The 20,519-nt window shown below is 43.4% G+C and overlaps 1 protein-coding gene across 1 annotated transcript in view; it reads left to right on the top strand.

The window, feature by feature from the left end:
• LRRC31 (leucine rich repeat containing 31) overlaps positions 1–20,519 on the top strand; it is a 28,001-nt gene extending 7,482 nt beyond the window's left edge. The window contains exons 2-9 of the mRNA XM_039236519.1: positions 982–1,125; positions 3,398–3,565; positions 6,236–6,403; positions 6,624–6,791; positions 7,802–7,969; positions 11,538–11,705; positions 14,138–14,305; positions 20,164–20,519. Of these exons, the coding sequence (XP_039092450.1) occupies positions 982–1,125; positions 3,398–3,565; positions 6,236–6,403; positions 6,624–6,791; positions 7,802–7,969; positions 11,538–11,705; positions 14,138–14,305; positions 20,164–20,519 (1,508 nt within the window). The remainder of the gene's footprint in view (positions 1–981; positions 1,126–3,397; positions 3,566–6,235; positions 6,404–6,623; positions 6,792–7,801; positions 7,970–11,537; positions 11,706–14,137; positions 14,306–20,163) is intronic.

Below are 20,519 nucleotides of genomic sequence, written 5' to 3'. Positions count from 1 at the left end.
ATTCATTTTCCCTTATGAAAGGATAATGTATTTTGTATGCACCTCAAACTCTGGCACATAGAGTAGGTGCAGCATTCATACATAAGTGTTCGATAAATGTAAAGCTCTTAGGGGCGCCCGGGTGGCTCAGTTGGTTGAGCATCTGACTTCAGCTCAGGTCATGATCTCATGGTTCGTAGGATCAAGCCCTGTGTCAGGCTCTGTGCTGACAACATGGAGCCTGCTTTGGATTCTCTGTCTCCCTGTCTCTGCCCCTCCGCTGTTCACACTCTCTCTCAAAAATAAACATTAAAGAAATGAAAAAGTAAAGTTTTTATTAGTTTAGTGTTATCATGTTAGCATGGTGTTAGTGCAGAGGAACTTGGTGAGGGTGTTTGTCTAGTAACACAAAGGACAAATGAGGCTTCCTGAATGTGTTCTGTGGCAGGAGTTGAGCAAAGCTCTCCCAGGCACCACTCTGTCTGCGTCTGCCAGTGGAATGGTCTAGGAAATGAGCAGCAATTGTTTGATTTGCAACCTGTAGACAATCAAAGCCCAGTGTCAGTGATTGCCATGCTTTGCCTTCTTTACATGTTTGGTCAAATACCTGCGTTCCCCACCCGGAGCATTCGCCAGGGACCTCTGTGTGTCCCTCAGCCGTGCTCGTCTTCAACACTGTGCTAATAAGTTTACCACTCTGCCCAGGGAGACCACACTGTCTGTAAGCCAAGAAACCTAGGTCAGGCCCAGAAAGAACAGCCAACGCATCCCTCAGTCTCCTTTGTAAGAAAAGAGTCACGAGAGTGATCACTGTCCAGCACCCAGAGGCAGGACAGCAGTTAAGTTGTGTCCCCTGTTAAGTGCTTCCCCTTCTGAGTTGAGGTTTCTCAAAGGACCAGCTCAGGTTGTGGCTAGGCTGTTGACTTGTCTTATTGTGATCGCCATGCAGCTTTAATACTATCTGTCATTAACAGCAAGTTCTTCTTTATCCTGATAATGTAGCTAAGCCTCCCGCTTCAGAAATGGAGTTGGGATCCAGGATGGAGAAAAATGAGCAGTTCCTGCAGAAGCTGGGCAGAAAGGCTGTCAACAAGTGTCTAGATCTGAATAACTGCAAATTAACGACCGAGGACGTGATGGAAGTGGGTGGGTATACAGCTGACTTCGCACAGAGGGACACAGGGCCTTCAGGGACAGATGAGCAGGCAAAACACACCCATCACTCACCTGACCACCAGAGGTCTGCAGGGTGACCCCACAGGACTCAGGAATAGTAGTGGCACCGCTATTCAAAACAACAACAAAAAGCAAGTTAATTGATCCTTCCTCGAGCTACAAAGATTTGAGCCAAGTTTGGGAGGAAGGCTCATTTGTCTGTTTTTCCTGAGTAATTTTACTTCCATACTGATTGCTTCTTTCTCCCTGAAAAACATTTGTCTTACACACGATCTAAACTCATGCAGCTCATCCATAGAGCCGAGCCCCACTGAGCCTGTAAAGGGCTATTGTGTTCAGTGATCTGTGGAATGAGAGTGTAACCATCACATATCACACAGAAGCAGGAGTCCAGTTATGAAGACCCCCCCCTTCCTCACACAACCACTGCCACGTTTCTTTTCTCTTTTTCCCAGATACCTTGAGTCAAATCTTTCATCAAATTAGACATGTCTCCCAACACGGAGGTGTCAAAACAATTGAATTTTGAGTGAGGGGTCCTTGACTATTTTAATTAAAACCCATGTCATTATATTTTGGACAACTCTCGTTAAATGGTTTTTTTTTTTAAGTTTGTTTATTTTTGAGAGAGAGAGAGAGAGACAGAGTGTGAGTGGGAGAGGGAGAGAGAGACACACACAAAATCCAAAGCAGGCTCCAAGCTATCAGTACAGAGTTTTTGACATGGGGCTCGAGCCCATGAATCGCAAGATCGTGACCTGAGCCTAAGTCAGCTGCTCGACCTAGTGAGCCATCCAGGTGCCCCTTTGGACGACTCTCTTAAGAGAGAACCTGACTGCACCTGTGTTTCCAGATGCCTGTGCGTTAGAGTCACTAGCAGAGCTGGTGCAAATGTAGGCACTTGAGTTCAGCCCAAACCCGCTGACCTTAAATCTCTGAGCACGGGTCCCCAGCAATCTGGCTCGTAATTGTTTTTCCTTAATGTGTTCAATAGACTTACGCTTTATAAAGCATAAGGATTCTGAAGAACAAGTTGAAAGGCCTCAGCTACTTTGAAAGATAGTAACAAACCGAAGGCAAAAGCAAATTTCACTCCTAAGCATGGCCTCAGAAGTTTGGAAGGTCTGGAGTTACTGTGCCTGTAGCTCTAAGAGCTCAGCTTGCTGCTTCTGATGGCTGCTCCTTAACCTTCAAGACATATTTAAAAGAAGACAAGCAAAGATACCTTATGCCTTCTAGGCTGGCATCTCCACTCTCTCGGGTCTTGTCACTTCAGGAGATAAAGATGGCCTCTGAGAATCTTTTTCACAGACAGTAACTTTCACTTTCACAGACAGCTCACTTTTAATGAGCGATGGCAGCTACTCAGAGAAGATTCTGGTCAGGCTTTGTGCTTGTCTAAACCTCCACATGCTGGTCCATTTAAATGTAATGGGAACTTTTGTTCTCCCATCCAAGTACTAACCAGGCCCGACCCTGCTTAGCTTCCAAGATCAGACGAGATCGGGCGCGTTCAGGGTGGTATGGCCGTAGACTGTAATGGGAACTTTTTTTTTTTTTTTTTTTTGAGAGAGAGACAGAGCGTGAGCAGGGGAGGATCAGAGAGAGAGGGAGGCACAGAATCCGAAACAGGCTCCAGGCTCCGAGCTGGCAGTCAGCACAGAGCCCGATGCGGGGCCCGAACCCATGAACCGCGAGATCATGACCCGAGCCGAAGTCGGAGGCTCAACCGACTGAGCCACCCAGGCGCCCCTGTAATGGGAACTTTTGAAGGTTGTGATGCCCAGGCAGTGATGATCACAAAGGAACGGTAACTAGTACCCTCAATCTCAGCAATCCTGGCCAACAGTGCAGTCCTCTGCTTTCAGCCTGAGGATCCAATAGGATGAAGGGGTGAGGGAGGTCAGGGTGCCCTGCAAAAATTGAAAGGACTAGTGTACATTTTACAATGACAATGATAGTAACGGCAGCATTACTATTTCTGCCACAATAAGGGAGTTCCTATGAAATCTTAGGAAGATACCACATTTCAGAGTGCATATATTTGGCAGAAATAGAAAATGTTCTAGGAAATAGGGACTATCACAATCTCTCCAGTTGCATGGCCGAGGGACCCATGCTTTGCTGAAGTCAGCATGTCCACCCCGCCCTCTTCTCCTGCAGTGCAATAGGCACTGGGTCCTATGTACCACCAACCACACATTACATATGCACATCTGTAGTTTCTTTTATTCTCTTCCAGTTGCTTTGTTGCCTCTTCTCCCAGACTTGGAAAAACTGGATATTTCCTGGAATGATCTTATAGGCGGAACACTCCATTCAGTCACCCAGCAAATGCACCTCGTCAACAAGTTAAAAATCCTGAGGCTGGGAAGTTGCAGACTTACCACTGATGACGTTCGAGCACTGGGTATGATGAATGCTTCACTGCTAGCAGCTTTGAAGCATCAAGGGCAAGCGATATCTGGGGCACAGCCCCTCAGGTGCACGTGGATGAGAGCATAAGGTCGATGAAATGCCATTCTGGGCACTCGTGTAACTTCTGAAAAGCTAAGTAGCCTGTACCTAGCATTGTGCTAAGTCCCAGGATAGAGAACGGAACAAGGTTGGCCAGGTTTTCATGGAATTTAAATGGAGATAATTGTCAAATTTGCTTACTCTCTGTTACTCGCTTATAAAATTGAGGAACTTGGGTAGATAATAATCAAGTTCTTTTCCAATTTGAAAACAATCTCTTCTATTTTTCCACTCCCATTTAAAAAAATTGATCAAAACAAGATTTTAAAACTAAAAGCAATGGTTTAAATAGAACTAGAACCTCGTTAGTTAATTACTGAACATAGAATAACATTGAATGTAGGATAAAATTTGTCATCTTACCCACCTGTTTACTAACATGCTTGGTGATTTCAGATGCCATCAACATTTTAAAACATTCTTTTGGTCTGAAGTTTCTTACTACAATGATGTATTTTGATCATTTACATCTCCGCAAAGATTTCTGTAAAGACAACACAATTTGTTTCAAATGTCTTCTCTCTGATCCCTCTGTGGAAAATTGAGGTCAGTTGATGCCTTCTGGCCTACCTTTCCTGTAGTTGAGAAGAAACATCATCCATCTCAGAGCTGGCCAGGTCCTAGTGCAAATCCTATCCCCACTTCTAACTAGCTCTGTGACCACAGACAAATTATTTAACCTTCCTCAGCCTCAGCTTTCTTATCTCTGAAATGGGGTTGATATCTACCTCAAAAAACTATTGTTGAGGATTAACTAATTTCTGTAAAGCACTGACTACATGCCGAGCACATAGTAGGTACTCAATAAGGGATAGTTCCTTCTTTTGCTCTTCCCTCATCCAAAACTAACTTCAGTGGTTTTCCATGATCGATTTAGCCCCACTGCTTAGCAGCTGGTTATTGTGTAGCAGAGTTGCAAATTCAACTCACTGCCACTCAGGCATGAAAAGAAAATGTTGTTTCTTTATTTTCTGTGGTGAGTCTAATCTTTGTTATGATCTTTCAGCCTTAAGAAACCAGGAAATGGAATTTCTGCCCTGGGACTCACTCCATGCTTACCGGGTTCAGGAGAGAGTCTGCATCTTTGTTGCTGTGACGTTTTGTGCCTCGCTCCCTCTCTCAGACTCCTCTCTGGAAGGGCTATTGCATCCTCTCCCATCAGAAAGGGCCTTCCTTAACCTTGATGGCAGATGGGCTACCAGGAGAATAGACAGTTTACTGATAAAAGACCATAAGTCAGGAGGCATTCCACCACTATTACATCGGTTGCAGTTGCTTAGTGCAGGATGATAGGTGGGTGGCTGTCCAGTCCCATGTGCACTGCACACAGCTAATCAGTCATGTGCTCTCTCTCTCTCTCCCTGATCCGAGGGAATGCTTCAGGGCTGTCAAAAGCCACCCCAGCTGACTGGCGATGACACACAAAATGATTCCTGTGCTGGGAGAACATACATTGTAACATGAGGCTCCTGCACCCCTGAAACCTCACTCAGTACACCGAATAACCAATGGTAGAAGTCCAAGCCCATAGGTAGACAGTGGAGGAGAGGCTTCCAGACCCAAGGGACTTTCCAGCACTCTTAACTGGTGTTGAGATTGACTCTGTACATTGAGAAAGTGCATTTTCACATATGCGCCTCTGTTCTACCAAGGCAGTGGAAATCATTCCTAAAGCTGACTTCCCTGTTCCCTTCCCTATTCTCTCCCAGCCTCCATTATGGCCCTTGGATGCTTTTCTATGTGAAAGCGTTTCATAAATGTGAAGTTCCACCCCTTTCTCACTGCATCCTCCTCCATCCGCCAGGGCTGCATGGCTGTTATGAGCAGCTAGCACCTTATGCTTTATTACTAGTTCTCTGCAGTGCTCGGTTCCGTTGTGTGTGATATTCTTGATGTCAGGGTCACCTTCACCCCTGTGGCGGCCACTGCCCTGTTTTGTCTCACTTCTTCCTCTGGCCCAGCTTCGCAGCAATGCTGGCCCCAGACAGGGTGGATGAAAGTAGTTGGAACAGTACAAATATTTATTACCACGAAACAACTCAGTGAAACCATCCTACTGATAGATGCGGATTTTCAAAAAAATTTTAATGTTTATTTGTTTTTGTGACAGAGAGCACAAGCTGGGGAGGGGGCAGAGAGAGAGGGAGACACAGAATCTAAAGCAGGCTGCAGGCTTTGAGCTGTCAGAGCAGAGCCCAGTGCAGGGCTCGAATTCACAAACTGTGAGATCATGACCTGAGCCGATGTTGGATGCTTAACTGACTGGGCCATCCGGGTGCCCCTGAGGTTATTTGTTTTGATTTTTCTATGACTTTTGTACACAGGCATGGCTTCTGAACTTTGGAGAAATTAGAATTGCTGTGCCTATAAATACAGAAGTGCTCACTGCTGGGAGCGGGCAGGAGCTGGGTCGTTGTCTTCACTCTGTTCCTCGGCACCTGGCACCTAACTGATCCCTGGCCTGGCCATTATTATTTGTAAAGAATGGTTGTACTGATTTTGAGATGGATTTCCTGCTCTATGGACTAACAATCAATCCAGTCTTTGGGCTCTTTGGTGACAGGAGAAGCACTGGACGCAATACCTGAGCTGGAAGAGCTGAACTTGTCTTGGAACAGTAAAGTGGGAGGGAACTTGCCTCTGATCCTCCAGAAGGTCCAAGAAGGGAGCAAGATACAAATGCTTGAGCTTGTGGATTGTGACCTCACATCAGAAGACGGGGCGTTTGTGGGTGAGTGGGATTTGGACACGTCCTTCCCAGAAAATAAATGTGAAGATGCCCACGATCAGACAGCCTGGGGGTCAAAGTGGGCTGTGTTTTCTCTTACCCTGAATTGGAACAGTGGTGCACTGTACCCCAGGTCACAGGAAGGCCTCCCTTGATTGCCCCAACAGTCACACCCTGCATTTTTACTGAGCTGCTCTTCTCATTTCAATTTGCTTCACTCTAGGTCAGTTGCTACCCATGATGCAAAATCTTGAAGTACTTGATCTTTCCATTAACAGAAACATTGGTGGCAGTCTACATAGTATTGCTCAGGGATTAAAAAGTACTTCGAATCTGAAAGTGCTGAAGTTACATTCATGTGGACTATCACAAAAGAGCATCAGAATATTGGGTGAGTTAGTAATCAATGACTGAGGTTTTTACATACATATGCAATTTGAATTTATAATAGCTGTTAGGACATTCAACAAAATTTGCACAGTGGTTAGTTTGGGGAATAAGATGATAGGTAATTTAAATCTTCCCTGCTTTATTATTTTCTAGGTCTTTGATGATAAGCATATACTTGCATGATTATGAAAATAACTTTTTAAAATGGCTGCCTCTGAAAAGGCCAGGATATTTTGGGTTTGAGATAGACATGGGGCAAAATAAAAGTTATATGCTACTAAAGCTCTCCATTTTTCTCTTACTTTTGAAAAATGTCAGCATTATTTTATGCTCAGAGTTGGTACTGATAAAAAGAACAGCACTAGTCGCATCTGTAGTTAAAACTTATTCCCCTATAGAGGCGCCTGGGTGGCTCAGTTGGTTAACCATCTGACTTCAGGTCAGGTCATGATCTCGCAGTTAGTGGGTTCGAGCCCCGCATCAGGTTCTGTGCTGACAACTCAGAGCCTACAGCCTGCTTTCAATTCTGTGTCTCCCTCTCTCTCTCTGTCCCTCTCCTGCTCATACTCTGTCTCTCAAAAAAAATGAATAAACATTAAAAAAAAAACAAAAGCAAACAAACAAAAACACCTTATTCCCTATATAAGTATCCACATTAAGGGAGATCATGAAATGAAATTGTGTTTTTCTGTTCAACTTACTGAGCCTGTAGTATCCTTGTCATGGCAGTTTGCCTAAGTCTAGAATTCTCTGAAATGCCAATGCTCCAGTGTAGGAGGAGGAGAACCATTAGTTGCAGAATTTGGCCAAAGCCATTGGCACACATTGCAGATCATGGGTGGTGTGTGTTAGAAGCCACTGTCAAGTCCAAAGGTGGCCAGATGGTAGGAAGTCTAACGTTAGTCCTCCACCTCATCTTTTCTCAGCCCAGTGTATTTTCTCTGTCTCCCTCTATGCACCTGCCTTCCACCTTGTAATTTGTCAGAATGGGATTTTTTACTTCCTTTGTAGATGTTGCTTTTAGGCACTTGTGTGACCTGAGGAAATTAGACCTTTCCTGCAACAGGGAGCTGGGTGGAGGTTTTGAAGACTCATCAGCTCAGTTGGCCGTACTGGAGCATCTAGAAGTCCTGGATCTTCATCAGTGCTCGCTGACAGCAGATGACGTGGTGTCACTGAGTAAGTGTGAACCGCAGAGCCGAGGAAGGACTTTTGGAACCTCAGTATATGTTTGGAAACTTGTCAAATTCGAGGTATCCCCTTAAACTTACAGTTTATGAAGTTACTGAAAGAGTCAAATCACGAAAGTTCTATGAATGCCCTCAATATAGTATCTGGCATGTATCAAGTGCCCAGGAAGTATTAGCAAACCTAAATTCCTAAACACGTTTGTAAATGATGGATGTAGCACTTGAAGGAGAAAATTTTGAATATATGTTGCTGTTTAGAAATGAATCTGTGAGTCATAAAGTTTATTTCAAACAGGGATGAAGAGAGAGAGCCAAACAAAGGGCGTTGAGGCTTTCTCACAAGTGAAGCCAAGCCCCTTAGAGATGAAGTTATAGAAGTCAGTGGGGTGGTATATAATGGGTGTAACATTATAACTTTAGGTGCCTAAACTCACTTTCCACCGTAGACACAATCCTGTAATTACCACACATAATGTATAAATGCAGCTTCCCATAACAAACAGTGTAAGTGCAGCCTTGCCATTAAGAGTTGTAGTCCATCTATGGCCACAGTAAACCTTGAAAATACCTCCAGGGTCGGACCACAGCTCACCACCTAGACCTCTACTACCCTGGTTCAGGCCACTGTCATCTCAGGCGTGGGTTATTGCAAGTCCAAATGGTCTCCCGGTTCCTCCTCTATCGCTGTGATCTCATTCTCTACCCTTCCCCTCCTTGACTCTCCCCAACCACTCGCGTGTGCTGACCTCTGTCCCTGGGGCTTTCTTCCTGGCTCCTTCTCCAGATCACAGGCCCCTCCTGTGTAGGGAGCACCATCAGCACCTCCCCTTTGCTCAGGCACAGGGACTTGTTGAGTATAACTGATTGAAAGAATGAACCCATGAAGAGCAAGACTAAATAGAATTTTTTAGTTGTTTGTAGTACAATTGGGGAAGGAAAAGAGTTAAATAGGTTCTTAGGTCTGACATCTATGTTTTAGACCTGTTAAATTACACTTGATTTTTTTATTTTTATTTTATTTATTTATTTATTTTTATGTCTTCATTTTATTTTGAGAGAGAGAGACAGAGAGTGAGCAGGGGAGGGGCAGAGAGAAAGACACAGAATCTGAAGCAGGCTCCACGCTCTGAGCTGTCAGCACAAAGCCTGATGTGGGCCTCGAACCCATGGACTGTAAGATCATGACCTGAGCCGAAGTTGGACCCTTAACCAACTGAACCACCCAGGTGCCCCAAGACCTGCTAAATTATATTTTATGCCTCAGTTTGAAAAACAGAAGAGTCCAAGCCTTTCATTAAAGGTTTTAAAGTAACAATCTGTTTCTGGGCTCCAAGTGGAGCCTCATGGGGTATCTCCATCCCCTTTACTCCTGGAGGAGACACTCCTGGATTATCAATGCACCAGATCCCAAGGAATGAGCTTCCCTTGGTACAACTGAGTAACATGAATATCGCCTCTCATCGTGTTACTCAGAGGAAGTTTACAGGGCTAGAGGACCTCCATTGTTACCACTAGTATGTAACGGGATGGATTAGCCTCTCTTACTACGTTCGCAGCCAACAACATGGGTGAACGGCCCTGGAAAGCTAATGATTATTTAGTAACTGTAGCAAATTGCATTCCCCTACTGCCTAATTTTGAAAAGATGGAAATGAAAACACATCCTGTGTATATCTTATGGTATTAATAATTCCCCATTCTTCTTTCTGATTGTTCCAGACAGCTCCAAAGAAATGGAATTACAGATCATTTTAGCCAGTCATCTAGCTGTATGGAGCACTGTGCCAGGGGTGAAGGGAAATTCACAGTCAAGGAGCTTGCGTCTGGCAGGGACAGGAATAAACCAACTACATGGTGAAGAGCAGAGTGCTGTGGGGGTTGGAAGAGGAAGAAACAGTTACATCTGTTGGGATCTCATGTGCCTGTCTTCCTTTCCTTCTCTTCCGCCTTTCTCCCGTCCTCCATCCCTCCTCCCACAGATGTGTGTGTGCCTCCAGTGTTTTAGACTCTAATACACACTCTGGGGGTGAAGCCAGCCCTACATACAGACCTCACTGTCATAGACTCTGGGTCTAAAGTCCTCTCTTGTCTAGCAAGAGAGTGGGACACAGGATTGAAAATAGGAGAGAGATAGTTAATGTCTAGGGAAAGACAAGAGCCCCGAATAAGGGTCCTTGCCCCATATTGATCAAGATCAGAAGCTTATAAATGTGATAGCATGCACAAAGAGACAAAGGAACTGTGAGCATTAACCTGGGGACGTGAGGGGGAAAGGGGGTGTTGAGGATATACAGTGTTTGGGGTTTGAGTCAATATAAAACAAAATCCTGGTGCCGGGCAGATGGTTGTTAACAGCAGATAGGAGGTGCCCTGTTTACCTTAGCTAGTCTAGAGGAGAAGGCAGACAGGGGACATACCCCCAAGGTTGACAAGGCACCTTTTCTTTGGTTAACCATCTTCACTCATCTTCACTCTGGGCTGCTTTGCCTGCAGTGCATCAGTCTATAGTCCAATTTACTTGTTTTGCCTACCTTGGCCCTTTTCTTCTCTGCTCTAGTACTAAACGGAGGGGCACTTTTGCTCTGCATGCCTAATCTTGCTTACCTCATACACCTTTGTTTTGGGAGCCCTTGTGCCTGTTCCTATTTTGTGTCTCCCTGTCTATTTTGGGGGTTCTCCACCCCCCTATTCTTGGGGTGCCTTTGCACCATCCTGTTCTCAGGTGCCAAACTTGTTTACCCAAACTCGGACACAAGCATCCTATGGCTTTGTATTTCTTTATGCTTTGTTAACCCATCGGTGTAAGGCCGAGGGATCCCAAAGCTTATTCCCCACACCTCACAGAAACAAAAATAAATAGGGTGATGCGATAGTGACCAAGGGGTATGTGGCCGAGGTGGCCCCGGAAGGCTCTCCGGGGTGACCCAGACCCACAGAGATGCCAGGATGCTGCATCTCCCACACAATGGGAAGAGCAAGGCCAATGGCTTGCAAGCATGAAAAGGAGCAGAAAGATAGTGAAGCAGGAGTATCTCCTGGCACAGCAGGGTCCTCAGGACCCCACGCCAGTGCTGTCACCAACAGACATCGTCCTGACTGCTTGCTTTCTTTGCCTTCCTAGTACTTATTACTTTATTCTGAGAAAAGAATGATGACACTGAACATTAATTGAGCTGTTAATATGCGCCAGGCCATGTACCAAGTACTTTAAATATATTCAGTTGTTTTATCTTTCCAATGACTCCATGAAGTACTATTGTTCTTCTCATTTTGGAGAAAACCAAGGTTCAGAGAAGTTAAGTAGCTTTCCTGAAGTCACACAGTTCTTTATCAGCAAAGGCAAGATTAGAACCCAGTTCCGTCGCCAAAGTCTTTGGTCTTAACTTCTAGCCTGAAGAGAGGCTTGGAAGCAGAAAAGCCCAAGCTGCACACCGGAAAGTGTGGCTGATATGCGTGTGTGTGAGGGTGTGTAAAGGAGGGAGACTGTGAGACCCAAATACCCAGAAGATGCTTTGGGAGATGGTGCCTAAAACATGTCACTGCTGACATTTTAACAGCCCAGGTAATCCCTTTACTCTCAAGTCTTCAAGAGTTGGATTTATCCGCCAACAAAAAGATGGGTGGCTCTTCTGAAAACCTACTCAGCAGGCTCCGGTTTTTGCCAGTTCTGAAGTCCTTACTCCTCAACAACTGTGCTTTGCAAAGTGAGACGTTTACTACCCTCGGTAAGAGAAATCCCCAGACCCCTACAGACACGTGCAGTAACACATGAGAACACATATTCCCCACATCGGAATTTCCTGCCAAGTCGCGGCCATAGGCAAGCTTATGTAGTACTAATTTGTCTTCTTTTCAGGAAATATGCTCCCTTAAAAGTGGCCTTCTGAAGGCCACATGAATGATTCTGGCATTTGCAAATCTGACATTTAAAATCTAGACTGTACGTAGCCAACTCTGGAGCTCCATATTCATGGTAACTTGTCATTTTACTGAGGTGCCAATATACACTGAATTGCTTGGAGTCTTATGGGAAAAGTGAGGCAGTTGCTAGTACGTGAACCTAGCTGACTGCCCAGCATCTACTTCCCAGCACGATTTGTTTGTTGTCTTCTCTAGGAATCTGGGCCTTCTTGAAGGTCATGGATACAGCCCAGCCTAGATCAAGGGTCTAGAGAATCTAGAATTTCTGCCTTTTGGGGGGCAAGACCATCATCTTCAAGTAGAGGCAGATATTCTGAGGCAGAGGTGCTTGGCATCATTTTACTAAATTTGCCACCCAAGGAGAGGACTTTGGGCACACACTGCTCTATGCGCTGACAGCATGGAGCCCCCTTAGGATTCTTTCTCTCCATCTCTGCCCCTCCCTGGCTCACACTTTCTCATGTGTGCTCTTAAAAATAAATAAAAATAAACTAAAAAAAAAAAGTAAATTGGATCTTATGACTACCCAGTTTAAACAGCCTCAATGGTGCCTGCATCACCTCTGGCAAAATCCACATTCCTTCATGGACTCTAACAGACGCAGGTGATCTCGGCTTCTCTCCGCTTGCTCCCTGAACCAGCTTCAGTTGACTTCCTTCATTTCCTTCCTGTCACTGAGTTGTCCTTTGTCTCCATGCCTTTCTGTTTTCTGGATGGAATGCCCCCCACACCCCAATCTTTCCTGGGGAGCTCTGACTTCAGGTTTTAGCATCAATGCTCCCTGTTAATATAGCATCTCTGATCTAAATTAGGAGCCCTGTATCTTTTTTATAGCCTTTATCAGAATTTGAAGTTACATATTGATTTGTGTGTTTTTCTCAATGTGCACATTTCCCCCAGTTTATAACCTCCTTGAGGGCAGAGATGACACTTATTCTTGACTATATATGCTAACCACATTTTAGGTATTTCTGATATCTGCTAAGCAAGTAAAAGTAACTTCTCAAAGGGGTCTGTAATCCCCCAAATGGTTAGGTAAACACACACACACACACACACACACACACACACACACACGCCATTGCTCAGACTATTGTTCAGTTAGGAAAGAGCCACAAAAAATAAACTTAGGGACAACATGATTTTTGTCAAAAAAAATTTTTACTATTTATTTTTTGAGAGAGAGAGAACACATGTGTGCAGGAATGGGGCAGAGAGAGAGGGAGAAAGAGGATCCAATGCAGGCTCTGGGCTGAGAGCACAAAGCCTGATGAACGTTGAGATCATGACCTGAGCCAAAGTCAGATGGTTAACCAACTGTGCCACCCAGGCGCCCCCATGATGTTTTATAAGTATACTTTCTAGTTGGAAAAAGTTGTATATATTATTTAAGGAAAATTTTGGTTTTAATTTTGTGTCTTCTGCCATCAGAGGATAATAGCTCTTTCCAATTATTGCTGCATAATGAATCATAATCAAATAGATATTGCACTAAATTATATCGATTTGCATTAAGAAGTAAGCATATAGGTCTCCACCTTATTTTTACAAGAAACAGTTCCATTTCTTATTGATAGGTCTCTGTATCAAGCAAGTGGTAGGTATTTTCTTTTTAGATATTATAAAAGGATATAAATATTTGCCCCTTGGACACCTGTTATTCTTTAGAAAGAAGACTGGAATTAAAGCATAATTAACTATATCTAGGCAATAAGTTGTTTCAGTTAAATTCAACCTTAGGGGCAACTGAGAATTGAGCAGAACCTCTTTTAATCTCCTTTAAACATCTCTCCAAAATATACTAGTTCCCTTCCTTGTCCCTGTCACTGCAAGGAGGTAGACACAAACACATTCTGGCGTTTCAGAGTCCTGAGGAGATTTGGCCCCTCTCTGAACTTTAGCGACGACTGTACAAGGGAATATGTAAAACTGTGCTTATGGGAATCCCGACTAGCTTTCCATAACATTTGCCTCTTTCTCCCTCCTGGATGTGAACTGAAAGATAAAAATCCCAGTCAATAGTGAATTCCATTTCATCGAGTTTTACTTTTCTAAAGTTTCCAACATTTCTCCCAAATAAAAATGGACAACATAAGTGGGGGTCATGAATTTCTGGCAAGAGAAAACAGTCTCCCCAACTGTCTTAACTTTAGTTCTATTAATGTGTTGCCCTAGTTTGCTCAGTTTCAAAGAGGGAAGCCTAAGTGATTGCTCTTCTTACTATTATCAATTTTAGCTGAAGCCTCCGCTCACCTTTCTGCTCTAGAAGTATTCGACCTTTCCTGGAATAAGTGCGTTGGTGGCAACCTGAAGCTGCTTCTGGAATCACTGAAGTTCTCAGAGTCTCTTCAAGTGCTGAGACTGAGCAGCTGTTCCCTGGTGACAGAGGACGTGGCTCTCCTGGGTTCGTATCTCCTGGTCCCAAAGCAGTGCCGGCACGGGGCTCTCGGTGTGCCCATCTGCAAGCGGAAGGAAGGTAGGGAGGGCAGCCAGACCCGTGGCTGAGCCCTCTGTGAAGCTTCCCTTCTCTCTGACACCTGCTTAGGAGAGATCTGGTGAAAACGAATAAGGGCAATTCAAAGGCCAGGAAGACAGCGGTGGGCATTTCACAAAGTGGGTGATGGGCATAGATGTGGTAATGGGTCATTCCAGCCTCTGCTCTTCATCTTCCCCATACCAGGACAGTCTTGGTGTTCTTTAGCCAGCTCAGTGTTGCTCAAATTTCAATTACCTACAGTCTGCCTTCACAAAGTTTTCCCTGTCTGCCTTGTACCGGCACCGTTATTTAACTTTTTCTTTATAATAACTCTTTATCTTAAATGCTTTTATTTAAACAGGGCACTAAGGGGTGTCTGGGTGGTTCAGTCAGTTAAGATCAGACTCTTGATCTCAGCTCAGGTCATGATATCATGGTTTGTGAGATCAAGCCCCTTGTCAGGTTCTGTACTGACAGCGTGGAGCCTGTTTGGGATTCTCTCTTCCTCTCTCTCTGCCCCTCCCTGCCTCAAAAACAAAACAAAACAAAAACAGGAAACTGATCATCACTACAACTGAAATACAGGTATCACTTCTCCTCTATAGACATTGTTAGACAGTTGCCAGTTGAAAGCTTTGAACAGAGGTTAATTCTTTGTTTAAGAAGGTGGGGGTAGGCAGAGAGCTTTAGAGGCATGTTAGTGTCAATCTGACACTTTCTCCATGTCAATCTAGAAAGATGGGAAGAGAGTTGAATATAGAGTAACTTTTGCACTGTGGGATTCAGAGTCTATAATATCTTTCCCACATGTCCCCTAAAATCGCCTCTGTATGTCCACTTCCCATTGGGAGACAATGAACTGGAGGGTAAATCCGCGTCTCCCATCTGCCCTCATCCCCACGCCTCCATCACTATGCAGCCTCCAGCTGCCAGATCTGCCAGGTCTCTGAAGCAATGAGCACCCCTACGAAAACATTCTAGTTAATAACAAGTATTACTGTGTGTGGTTAGCCATTGCCACTTTTATATTGCTTTGATTATTTTAACAAACATCCTTTAAGAACTTCTTAATCACTTTTAATCACTTATTTTTCTTTTATAAATAATAGCACTTTCTCAGAGTAAACTACATAAGTATTTCCATAACCTATGATCCTATTACCCAGATTTAAAATATATATAATAAATATAATTCATTTATATTTATAAATACATATAACATATATATATAATAAATATATATGTGAAATGTCATAATTAGGATACTCACATGATTGGAAAATTCAAACAGTACAGGAAAGTTAAAACAATGTCCGGGATTTAAAATGTCTGGATTTTAAAATACAGTAATATGATCATCTCAAAAACCATATAATCATCTCACTGTATACAGAAAAAGCATTTGACAAGATTCAACATCTATTCGGGGCGCCTGGGTGGCTCAGTCGGTTGAGCATCCGACTTCAGCTCAGGCCATGATCTCACGGTTCATGGGTTCGAGTCCCGCGTTGGGCTCTGTGCTGACAGCTAGCTCGGAGCCTGGAGCCTGCTTCAGGTTCTGTGTCTCCCTCTCTCTCTGACCCTGCCCTGCTCACGCTGTCTCCCTCTCTCTCAAAAATAAATAAAAACGTTAAAAAAAAAAAGATTCAACATCTATTCATGATAAAAAGAACTCTCAACAAAGTGAGATTAGAGGGAACACACCTCAACATAATAAAAGCCACATATGCCAAACCTACAGCTAACATTATATTTTCCCCTCGATGGGGAAGAACTGAGAGCTTTCTCCGAAGGTCAGGCACAAGGCAAGGATGTTCACTCTTACCACTCTTATTCAACATAGTACTGGAAGTCCTAACCACAGCAGCCAGACAAGAAAAAGAAATAAAATTTCTTTCTAAGAAAGAAAAAAGCATCCAAATTGGTAAGGAAGAAGTAAAACCTCCACTATTTGCAGATGACATAATAATATATCTAGGAAACCCTAAAGTTCCACCAAAAACTATTAGAACTGATAAATGAATTTGATAAAGTTCCAGTATTCAAAATCAATATACAGAATTCTGTTGCATTTCTATACACTAATAATGAAGCAGCAGAAAGAGAAATTTAAGAAAATAATCCTAATTACAGTTGCACCAAAAATAATAAAATACCTGGGAAAAAACTTAGTGAAGGAGGTGAAAGGCCTGTACTCTGAAAACTGTAGAACATTGATGCAAGAAATTGGAGGGGTGCCTGGGTGGCTCAGTTGGTTAAGCATCCGACTTCGGCTCAGGTCATGATCTCACGGTTCGTGGGTTCGAGCCCCGTGTTGGGCTCTGTGCTGACAGCCAGCTCAGAGCCTTAATCCTGTTTCAGATTCTGTGTCTCCCTCTCCCTCTGACCCTCCCCTGCTCATGCTGTCTCTCTCTCTCTCTCAGAAATAAATAAAACATTAAAAAATAAAATAAAATAAAGTGGCAGACAGCTTTTAAAAAAGAAAAAAGAAAAAAAAAAGAAATTGGAGATGACACAAACAAACGGAAAGATATTCCATCCTCATGGGCTGGGAGAACAAATATTGTTAAAATGTCCATAGCTACCCAAAGCAATCTACAGATTTAATGCAATCCCTACCATAATACCAACACCATTTTTTTTACAGAACTAAAATGTATATGGAACCCCCAAAAGACCTTGAATAGTCAAAGCAATCTTGAAAAAGAACAAAATTAGAGGTATCACAAGCCTAGATTTCAAGTTGTAGTAATGTAAACAGTATGGTACTGGATCAAAAATAGACATGTCAATCAACAGAACAGAACAAAGACCCCAAAAATAAATCTATGCTTATATGATCAAGTAATCTATGGCAAAGGAGGCAAGAATATACAATGTTGGGCAGAGACGGTGTCTTCAATAAATGGTATAGGGATAACCGGACAGCTACCTGCAAAAGAATGAAACTGAGCCACTTTCTTACACCATGCACAAAAACTCAAAATGGATTAGAGACCTAAATGTGAGAAACTATAGAAGCCTTGAAAGAAAACGTAGGCAGTGATCTTGACATTGGCCTTAGCATCATTTTTCTAGATATAACTCCTAAGGCAAGGGAAACAAAAGCAAAATTAAACTATTGTTTAACTGCATCAAAATAAAAAGCTTTTGCACAATCAAGGAAACCACCAAAAACATGAAAAGGCAACTTACTGAATGGGAGGAGATATCTGCAAATGATATATTCAATAAGACGTTAGTATCCAAAATATATAAAAACTTATACAATTCAACACCAAAAATCCCAAATAATCCAATTAGTAATGGTCAGAAGAGCTGAAGAGAGATGTTCCCAAAGAAGACATACAGATGGCCAGCAGACACATGAAAAGATGCTCAACATCACTCATCATTGGAGAAATACAAATGAAAACCACAATGAGGGAACACCTGGCTGGCTCAGTCAGTGGAGCATGGTGACTCTTGATCTCAGGGTTGTATGTCTGAGCCCCACAATGGGTGTAGACATTACTGTTTTATTTTTTTTTTTTTTTATTTTTATTTATTTCTAGAGAGAGAGAGACAGCGTGAGCAGGGGAGGGTCAGAGAGAGAGGGAGATACAGACTCTGAAACAGGCTCCAGGCTCCGAGCTGGCAGTCAGCACAGAGCCCGACGCGGGGCTCGAACCCACGAACCGTGAGATCATGACCTAAGCGAAAGTCGAAAGTCGGACGCTTAACCGACTAAGCCACCCAGGCGCCCCTTGACATTACTGTTTTAAAAACTCCTAAAAAAAAAAAAAAAAAAGACACAACGAAGTATCACGTTACACCTGTCAGAATGGCTAAAATCAAAAAGTCAACAAGCCTTGGAGAAGATGTGGAGAAAAAGGAATCCTAATGCACTGTTCATGGCAGTGTAAACTGGTGCAGCGACTGTGGAAAACTGTATGGAGGTTCCTCAAAAAACTAAAAATAGATATGATCTGGGTATTTACCCAAGGGAAACAAAAGCTCTAATTTGAAAAGGTATATGCACCCTTATGTTTATTGTAGCATTATTTACAATAGCAAAGGTATGGAAGCAACTCAAGTGTCCACAGATAGATAAATGGATAAAGAAGAGTGATATGTATATATACATATATTTTTGAGTCATAAAAAAAGAATGAGGTATTTTTATTAAAGGTGCACACAAACCTACACCTCCCTCTCTCTTTCTTAAGTAAGCTCTATGCCCAACATGGGGCTTGACCTCATGACCCCAAGGTTGAGTCACATGCTGTGCAGACTGAGCCAGCCAGGTGCCCCAAGAATGAGATCTTGCCATTTGTGACAACATAGTTGGACCTAGAGGGTATAATGTTAAGTGAAATAAGTCAGAGAAAGAGGTATGCCTCTACTAAAAACAAAAAAAGTAGAAGGATGGGAAGTAGGTGAAACAAGACTGATGCAGTGAAGTAACCATTGAAGCTGAATGATGGGGACACAGGAGTTCATGCTCCTGTCTACTTTTTGTACCTTTGAAAATTTCCACAGCAGAAAATATTTCAATAGGAAAAGCATGCACGTTGTCTTTAATACTTAGGTCTTGAGAATATGGTGAGTCATGTTGTAGAGAAAGGAAGAGACCACATGGACATGGCCACCTAGGAATGGAGGGCAGCTGTTAAGTCTATGGAATGCTGAGCTTTCAAATGCACAGTGGAACCAAACCGTTGGAAAGATGGAAGGGATGAGGATGGAGCATCCTGCTTGTTCTGGAAGCCAGGACACGTGAAGAATGACTGAAAGACCTGGGCACACATTGAGTCCTAAAGGGGGAGAAGTTGATGGGACAAGACTCTTGTCAGACATGGAGGGCTGGTGTGAGGAAGGAGCTGAGCTGTCCAGCAGGCTGTGGGGGCAAGCGGTGAAAGCCACTGGAAGGCAGAAAAGGGCCTGGAGGAAGGGCTTTCTTCTGCTGACAGCCACCTCACTCTCTTGGGACAACTTGAAAGGAAGCTTCAGGCAGGAGGAGGCTGATCTCCAGCAGAGGAGCCATGAAAGAGAGTTCTCTCTGATCATTGATCTGGAGGTTGAATGAGGAGATATCTAAGGTCCCTGCCCGCTCGAGATCCTGTACTACTCATCTGCTCTCTCTAATCCACCCCTGCTTTCGGCTGGCAAGGGAAGCACACGCTGTTTGCTTAGGGTAGCTCTCCTGTCTCCCCTTTCAAGTGTTATCATCTTTTCATTGCTTCATCACTATTATTTATTAAGTGCCATTTTAGGTAGTACTGTGATAAATGCTCTTCAGAGGAAAAATTGTCCTGTGTATTAGAGGTCCCTAAGGGGAATTAGAAATTACCCAGGTGTATTTTGCACATGGAAAGTGCTCAGTGAAATACTTGCTGAATGAAGAATGACTGAATGAGCTGTGAACAATTAAACAGTATTAAACAGCAAGAAGGCTATTTACAAATGGTCCTCAGCTAAAGCCAATGAGCCATCACTCCTCAGGGACAGCTAGGACTCTAGCTCAGCCAAGAGCAGGAACTTGCCAAAAAAGATATTCTTTGGGTTGGGATCTAGAATGAGAAAAAGAACAATTTTCAAGCTGTTCATGGGATGCACAGAGAATAAATTCAGTATTATTTATTCAGGGTACTATTCAGGTACCCTGAATAAAGCTGCTAGCTAATAACAAATCATTATGAATCACCAATTACTAATCTTGGAGCTACTGTGTTACTGGAAGGGGCAAAGAGCCACAGTAGAAAGTATTCTTGTATTTTAGTATTTAGTGTGATCTCATTTTTCAGCATCACTAATACAGACGGGTCATCTGGCCAAGCTGCAGAAGCTTATCCTGAGCTATAATGACAGCATCTGTGATGCAGGATGGGCCATCTTCTGCCAAAACGTGTGGTTCCTCAAAGAGTTAACTGAGCTGGATATCAGCCTTCGGCCATCAACTGCTCGGGACTGCGGACAATGGTTTAGACACTTGTTATGTGCTGTCACCAAACTTCCCAAGATCACGGAGATAGGAATGAAAAGGTGGATCCTCCCTGCTACACAGGAGGAAGAACTAGAACATTTTTGCCAGGATCACAGACACAGCATTCACTTTGACCTTGGTGAATTTCAGGAAGCTGATTTCCCAAGGCTTAACTAA

Source organism: Hyaena hyaena, unplaced genomic scaffold, assembly GCF_003009895.1.
Source record: "Hyaena hyaena isolate Hyena2069 unplaced genomic scaffold, ASM300989v1 scaffold_112, whole genome shotgun sequence".
NCBI classification, from domain to species: Eukaryota; Metazoa; Chordata; class Mammalia; order Carnivora; family Hyaenidae; genus Hyaena; species Hyaena hyaena.
The sequence above is the reverse complement of the archived record's forward strand: the minus strand, read 5'-3'. Positions and strand labels throughout refer to the sequence as shown.